We start from the raw sequence: 8,046 nt of genomic DNA on the forward strand, positions 1-8,046 counted from the left end.
CTAGAACATTCAGAAATTATAGACGGTGAGCAAATTCCAGAAACAGGGATGTCCCAGGTTATGAACCAAGCCACGTTTTATAAAGTGGAAGGCAGGCTTAAACCAGAACTTGCCAGGGCTACACAGAATGTACCAACTCCCATGCAGACTTCACACATTTGTCTTGACCTTCAGAAAATACTGTCTCAAGATTACTTCTAAATGAGTGGCTTTTCTCTCCTCTGAAAACAAGGAGTATGGCAGAGGATGAAACAAAAGGCACAGGAAACCTGTTCCTAAGGAATATAAACATCCCAATTGCCAATCCATAAGCAATTAGCTCCTTGATTAAAGAGGAAAGGGCGAGAAGTAGGATTTAAATGTTTGGATACACATAATGTAGGGATAGTCTGTGCGTCATACTTGATGGCGAGGGCAGGATGGTGTCTGAAGTCTCATTTCTTGTCTGAGTCCTATGTAAAAGCAAAATTTCACATGTGAATTTCTGGGTGTTTGCCAAACTCTAACTAGGTTTCCAGGAATAATGTGTCCATTCTGATTATCAGGTCATACCTCCTTTCCCCAGGCTTCAAGTGTGATAAGTCATTGGAATCTGACCCCAAGACTATCTGCAAATGACAGGGCACTTTATCACATCCCTGCGGAATTCCACTTACAGCCAGACCTTCACAAGACTAGGTTTTGTTAAGAGAAATGTGAACGAGGCTCATACTCCATGAAACAAATTAACCCTAATCCTAGAAAACCAATGTTTCGACCCAGTGATAACATTTATTTGCAGAGTTAAGCAAAATACTTTAATTCTAAGTTTCCTCTTACCACCCCACTCTCCTTTTTTGTACATTTTCTTCCCTTTCAACCTCACTGTGTGTCTGTGGACAGAAACAAAGCTTCAAGAAAAACCTTAGTCTAAAAGTTTGACAGTGAACTTGCTCCCAGCACTGCCCCTACCCCAACAACATAGAGAACTTATCTGTTACACAGAGATACAGAAGAAGTCAAATACTTTTTGAAACTGCTGCCTCATATCAGGCTGCCACGCAATAACAACACAAGTCTAAAGTACAAAGATTACATTTAACCAGTGCTCTCCTGGTGTTTCAACAAGCCCCTTCTAAAATCCGGTTCTTTTACAATTGGGAAAGCATCAAGTCCTCTGACAGACCAAGAATTCATTCTATGAAGAAAATCAATAGGCCTGTCTGATCTCAATACCACAGTAAGAGAACAGAGGGTGGAAATAGTCTCCTTGTTTCCCCACACCTCTGATACTGCAAGTGAAGTCACTCAGTCGTGTCCGACTCTTTGCAACCCCGTGGACTGGAGCCCACCAGGCTCCTCCGTCCAAGGGATTCTCCAGGCAAGAATACTGGAGTGGGTTGCCATTTCCTTCTCCAAGGGATGTTCCCGACCCAGAGATCGAACCCAGGTCTCCCACATTGCAGGCAGACGCTTTAACCTCTGAGCCACCAGGGAAGCCTGATACTGAACCACTGGCTAAAATCCATGAGCCTTATTCTTCCACCATGGAAATCAAGAGTGGACATAGTGCTGCTCTGAACTTAGAAGGGAACAAATTTTCTCTTTTCCATCCTAGCTGGACACACATCAGAATCCTCTGGAGCTCAAAAACACAAAACCGGCCATTCTCCCTCACCTCTACCTACCAAATTAGAATTCCTGTTTAAGAGGAAGTGGACCTTTATTTTAAAGTGATGTGTATGGATTTTGTTGATAACTGTAGATTGAGTCATTCATTAGTTCACACTAAGAACTTTGCCAGGTATTTCACATATGTTATTCTGTTTTATGACTGAATTCAGACAGGTTTAGTCACAGAAACTATATGGTGGACAGGAGAGAAAGAGTTCAGCACAAGGAGATTCTAAAAGCCTGCCTTTCCAGTGTTCTTGCACATTCTGATGTCTTCTCACCTTGCCACTCTTCCTACTGGGCCCTCTTTCAGATTAAGTTACACGTGAATCCTCCATTAGCCAAGCACAGAACAACACAGACATGTGCAAAGAACCTCACTGGAGCTCCACCCCCGCTCAAAAAAAGATATTTATTTTTCCATTTTTGTCACCACAAATTCCTTGTAAACATAAAACTTTGGTAATTTAAACAAAAACCAAACCCATGATTCTCTCCTAGGATCAATTTGATGCCATAAGGATAATACTAAGTAAGTGCACAAATGACACAAGATGCAAAATTAACTGAAAACGGTCATCCTTCCAGAAATTTCTCTTAAAACAGCAGGGAAAAGCAATGCTGCCACCTAGTGGCAACCCAAACCAATCACATGGCATCCCCAGCAAAATGGGTCCTAGGCCCAACATTTGGTCCCTCCCCTTACCTTCCTGAAAAAGAAAAATTCCTAGCAACAAGAAACCCCTCCTCCAGAGTCCCATTCAATCCTGAGAATACAGCAACCCAGGTCTGGCCTGTAACACAGACTACTTCACAAGAAACGGTCCTCTGACCATTTTAAGGTCAGTTTGCTCAGTCCTGTGGCCCAGGTGATGCAGAAGGTAGACACATCCAAAATGCTCTTCTGTTCAGAGTGTGTACACAGTAATTCTGATGTCTGTTGCCTCAAAGACCTCCTCAATTATTGCGGATACATTTTCCCATTGCAGACGATCAAGACCACATCCGATCCTGAAAAAGACAAAATATCTCCACTGGTTGTGATTGAGGAAAAGGCTCCTTCCCTCTTTCCCTAGGCTGCATCCACCCAAAGCCAAAGATAGCATCTGGTCTCACACCTATAGGCAACTATGGTGGGAGTTTAGAAGTTAACGCCTATTGTGAGTCACCTAAGGCTGTTTCCTAGACGGCCCTAACATCCAATAGCTGTCACTTCTCTTTTGCCAAATAAAGTACCAATTCCCAGTTACTTCAGGGTACATTTAGAAATACGTGTAACTCTGCCGTGAGACAGAAGAACTCACTGTTTCTACTAGTGAAAACTAGCCGTGGGTGGATGGGAAAAGGTTGGTATTTTTAAACTGTGTTAGTCACTCAGTCGTGTTTGACCCTTTGTGACCCCATGGACTATAACCTGCCAGGCTCCTCTGTCCATGGGGATTCTCCAGGTAACAATATTGGAGTGGGTTGCCATGCCCTTCTCCAGAGGATCTTACTGACCTAGGGATCGAGCCTGGGTCTCCCACACTGCAGGCAGATTCTTTGCCAACTGAGCCACCAGGAAAGCCCATTTTAAAAATACACTTATGATAACGGAATGTTAAGGAAGATAACTGGGAAATGCCAAGCTGATTGTAATTCCAATCTTCCTGACACCCTGGTGAGAAACCTCAATCTGCCCACAAAACTACTACCTGGCAGCTTTCTTCCAAGATGTTACTTTACTGATCCTCAATATCCACAGGGAAAAAATAAAGGCTTAAAATTGATAATTTTATATTAATGCGTTAAGTACCTGAAAAAACTGTGATTTAAAAAAAAAAGTTTCTGGTACATAAGTCGTGAATATATTACAGACCAGTGTAAGATGAGGGATCAAGTAGCCACATTTCTAACTCAGAGCTTGGAATAAACCTGCATGCATGGTCAGTACTGACTCAGAACTAGTCTGTCAGGAAGAGAAGGAATCCCAAGCCTATTCCTGAAAAAGAAACAAAGAGGATACTGAACCCCCAACATCAGTCCCTTAAGTTCCCAATATCTAGGGTATAAGACGTTACATCAGCAACAGACCCTTTGGCTACTATCCATGCTGAACATAAATAAGCATGCAGTTTACAAAGCAGTGATAACCTACAACTTTGTTCACACAGAATGAGCAGGTTTGGGACACCTGAAGTGGCTCAGAGAGAAATCACAATTGCTCAGTCCTGATTCTTGAGCTGTACTAGAGGATGCCTAGAATTCAACAAATAGTGGTGAACAACAGTTCCTCCCTACTAGGCGGGCTGAGGAAGACCTGTGTTTTAATCATCCTGATTCATTCAGCCCAAGCTAAAAGATGGGCATGCCTTGAGCGAAGATCTGACAACTGGTTTACTGATGATTTTTAAATGTTTTGAAATTTGTCCACCTTTAAGACTACATTGGGTTAAGATAAGCTTTTAAGTCATTTCTCTTTGGGTAAGACAGTAAACCCCACCAATCAAGTCTTCATTTAGGGCCTTGGATTTCCTTGCCTTGGCATGGAAAGGTCGGTGACTCCATTCTTCAGACAATGGGACTTCATAGCCTCTAAACTCTTCCGTAAGTTTTCATAAGTTGGCTTGTGTGAAGCCCTTTTCTTTGTAATCTGAGTACGAAGAACAAATTCAAATTTCCATTAGACCAAAATGAGGGGCAAAAAACATCATCATGTTCTCCCAACATCACGATAATTAAAATAAATATACTTTTATAGACTAGTCTAGATAACAAATGTCATACAGTCTCTTCCAGTTATGGGAGCCCCTCAGGAATCCACTGAAGAGAGCCAGAGACCCAGACACTGCCTGTTCTCCTAAGAAACCCAGATTAGCAGGTGTGCCTATTGTCTATTGTTTTTAAGCAAGGTAGGTGAAAGTTCTTGTGCCACTTCCAAGAGATAAGCTATGTATCTGTAACAAGGAAGAACCCATAGCACCTAAAAATTTCCTGTTAGGCTTATTTATTTACAAACAGTGCTTGCTTTTTATTTCCCTATAAAAGCACAGAAACTGGTAGCATTCCAAACAAGACTGAAAGTCACAGTAGCCTTAAGGACAGCATCCCCACTTTGTGTGCTACCCAAATCAAGCTTGTAGTGAGTTGGCTCTAAGTCATCCAGCAGCATCACCAAGAAGCTGCACTCCTTCACAGGTCAAAGACCACTGGGACAATGGAAGAAATCCACATGGAGGAAGCAAGCAGGAGAGGAGCAGAATATTACCTGGCACTGCATTTGGTAAGGAAGGATGAGAGAAAAACTCTTTTGAGCAATCGTCTCTTGGGACTTTATTGTCTGTATTTCACTACAACAATGAAGGAATTAAAGCAAGGGAAGTATCCCTAACTTTCGCACATCATGTAACAGGTCTTTGGTAAATATCCAACTTTTTCCCACGGAGTTGGGATGCAGCCTCATGTTTCTAACCCAGTGCACCAAATAGCCACCACCTCTGGATCTGAGTCGGCATGAGGTCAGCTTTTGACATTTTTGGTTGTCTATAAAGAAACACTGTGATCAACATAAATGCAGCAAAGCCCATCTGTTTGCTAATACTTAAAACTTACTGAGAATTGGCCCCATCTTACCAGGTAATATATATATCGCCCATCTCTCTTCAGAACAGCCACTTCTCCAGACTTTTTCTCTAAGAAAAACAGTTATTTAATAGTAAAAAAAAAGAAATACCAAAACAGTGATCTTCATTCTTAGATTTTTAAAAGATCTTTATAGATCTGAGTCTACTTCATAACTGGAATTAATTTTCAACTCTGAAGAAACCTTTGATCCTTATCAGCCTTCTTAAATACCATATTCCTTAACTTCCAGTTTTCCTACTGTTTTAGGAAATCATGTTTTCAATCATGTTTTCCTCACATTCCACCTTCAATCCTGCTACATTTTCAAATATCCTTTCTTGTTCTCTTAAAAAATGTTAATGTCTACTGCCTTGAAATGTTTTACAATGTACAGCATTTTTCACTTGCCAAATGTGTATTTAATAATTATATTTTTACATACAAACAGCTAATGTGTTAAGCATTATGGGGGAACATAGATGTATTAACATTAAAAACTAAATTATTTAACAGTTTCCAGTCAGGAGAACTGTGTAGTGTTTTGAAACAAATACAATACAAAGCAGTAAGAAGTTGCTTTCTTTATGCTGGGAGTGGAATCACCAGTGGCGACTGATTCAGTAAGCCTGGACTGTGGTCTAAACAACTGTTTTCAGAAGCTCCACCTCTGATTCTGGTACACATTTCTGCTTTACAATCACTGGGAGCAAGCAACGGGAAGTGTTTGTAAGGAAAAGTTTTAAACTCTTTGAAGCATAAGCACAGTATGGGCTAACAGGGAAGCCTGAATGCCAGGCTAAAAGCTGTGGACTTTGCTAAGCATGCCAGAGTTATTAAAGGCTTCAGACAAATGGAGTCATATTATTAAGAAACATTTATGAAAGAGGGAGAAGAAATTTAAAACTTTTACAAGAACTCAGGTTTGGTGGGCCAACCCAAACTAGAGATCATCTCTGTAGCAGAAAAAACTTAATCTGCAGAGTTAAAAGGGCTCGGTAGTTAGGAACCCCATCTGTGCATATATATCCTGTTTAAATTATTAAGCTTAAAAGGAGCATCAAAAGATGGTCTAATCAAGGCACGTGAGTTCAGCTGCTTTCAAAACTCACGTTGATTCAACAGTTCCTGCACTCCTCCAAATTTCTTCTTGAAGAGGACAGCTATCCCAGCGCCCATTCGACAGTCCTCACTGATACAATGCACTAAAGAGTCTGTTTGGGGACATGCAAATAGGTCTCCTTTCACGTAAGTAATCTAAAATGTGCAAAGAGAAAGAAAACTTCTGTTACATATAGAAATATACTAAGCTACTTTTTTTCCTTTACTGTGCCCACCACCACCACTACCTCTCCCCCCCATCCCTCCTTCATTTAGAAGACAAATTTTCAGAACTTAATGAGTTATCTAAAACGAATTAAAGCATGTACAAAGTAATGAGTGGGCTCTGCCTAAGATTGTATCAGCCTTTCTAAAATAAATCAACAGGAGAGGAAAAAAGACAATGCAATTACTAGTTTAATTAAAAAGTGTCTGTGCTTTGACCTCAATCATTCTTAATTTCAGTTCACCAAGAAGTTAATAGTTGTTACGCACTCGGCTTCCTTCTGAATCTTCATTAGGGCTGCCAGCCATGATACTGGGTCGCTATTTCCAGAACTTAAGTGTTTCTTCAGCTATAAAAAGAGAGTAAAAATGCTTAGGCAGCCCAAATATATTACATTCAGACTGCCCTGACCACCCACGTACTAACTTTTCCCCCCCACCGTTTATTACTGAGTGTGACTTCTCTAGAAAGGAACGCAAAAATCCTCGGGGCAAGAAGGAGAGGAATAATGCCTGCGTTCGGAGGCGGCCGTGACCCGATTGCATTTCGCGCTTCCCAGGAGCGGAAGAAAGGCAGTCCTAGGACCCGCCTCCTCCTTTCCCCGAGCCCGCGCCGAGCAAGGCTGATTTAGGACAGTCTTTTCTCTGAAAGATGCAAGAGTACTTCCCCATTGGGTCTGGCCCAGGGACAAAAAGGTGGGACTTGGCCACAGTCAAGTCGCCAACTAGAGAGTGTACCGGTCAGGCGGAGTGTACTGCCAAGGCGCGGGCAGGGGTGAGAGGGAAGGCGGCCCCTTAAGGAAGGCTCACCCACATCTTTTTTTTGGGGGGGGGGGGGGACTAGGGGAAGAAGTAGAGAGGCCTCCCATTCTCTGTCTCCTACCCTAGGGGTGATCAGCCAGGGCGTAGGGCCTGTCCCGGGATCCCGTGGGAGGAAGCGAGGAAGCTCGCTCAAAGACCCAACGTACCCCCGTTACCCTTCACCTGGAAAGGAGTTGGCCGTTACGAGGTCCCGCCCCGCGGGGAAGGGCTCTGGTACGTGGGTAACAGCGGACGAGCCCACGATATGAAGCCAATCCCACCACAGCCTTTAATTGCGTGTACCTAAGATGGCCGCCCACCATCCGGGAGCCGGGCGGAAACGAGCCCCTCTAGCTAGCTAGCCGAACCTGCACTCTTTGGTGATGGCCGCTGAACTTCCGGCGGTGAAGTCCGACCGCCGCCGTCGCCCGGGCATGCGTAACGAGACAGCCGAATGCAAGTTGGGTAGAGCGGCGCCTGCGCATTAAGTCCCAAGGGGTGTGTCTCCAGGGGCCGCAAAGAAGAGGGAGGGCAGTTGGCAAAGGAGTTACTTAGCGCCTGCGTGGTGCTAATATTCAGGGCGGCGTTTGAGTGGAAGGGTCTGGCGCGCCTGGAAGGCGCCTGCGTATTCCTTTGGCCGGATGGGAGCCAATCAGGAAAGTGGGC

General features: G+C 43.3%; 1 protein-coding gene across 6 annotated transcripts; it reads right to left on the reverse strand.

Moving 5' to 3' along the window:
• Positions 1–58: 58 nt before the first annotated feature.
• OARD1 (O-acyl-ADP-ribose deacylase 1) lies at positions 59–7,998 on the reverse strand. Of its 6 annotated transcripts, none has more exons than XM_027524629.1 (6): positions 7,684–7,998; positions 6,850–6,929; positions 6,366–6,510; positions 5,266–5,324; positions 4,173–4,285; positions 59–2,664 (listed from the first exon to the last, which is right to left on the reverse strand). In XM_027524629.1, the coding sequence occupies exons 2-6, from the start codon at positions 6,886–6,888 to the stop codon at positions 2,562–2,564; spliced, it is 459 nt and encodes a 152-aa protein (XP_027380430.1). In that variant the 5' UTR covers positions 6,889–6,929; positions 7,684–7,998; the 3' UTR covers positions 59–2,561. The 6 variants fall into 6 exon arrangements, with proteins under 6 accessions (XP_027380430.1, XP_027380432.1, XP_027380428.1 ...); XM_027524631.1 differs by having other exon boundaries at positions 7,749–7,954; XM_027524627.1 differs by having other exon boundaries at positions 7,564–7,762.
• Positions 7,999–8,046: the final 48 nt, after the last annotated feature.

This window comes from Bos indicus x Bos taurus, chromosome 23 (assembly GCF_003369695.1).
Source record: "Bos indicus x Bos taurus breed Angus x Brahman F1 hybrid chromosome 23, Bos_hybrid_MaternalHap_v2.0, whole genome shotgun sequence".
Taxonomy (NCBI): Eukaryota; Metazoa; Chordata; class Mammalia; order Artiodactyla; family Bovidae; genus Bos; species Bos indicus x Bos taurus.

Excerpts from the sequence above, each read along its gene's own strand:
- OARD1 (XM_027524629.1), bottom strand. The coding sequence starts at position 6,888 with ATGGCTGGCAGCCCTAATGAAGATTCAGAAGGAAGCCGA. Across the intron at positions 5,325-6,365 it reads GCAGGAACTGTTGAATCAAC|AGAAAAAGTCTGGAGAAGTG; the intron begins GTGAGTTTTGAA and ends TGTTTTTCTTAG. Across the intron at positions 2,665-4,172 it reads ACCGACCTTTCCATGCCAAG|GATCGGATGTGGTCTTGATC; the intron begins GCAAGGAAATCC and ends TGTCTTTTTCAG.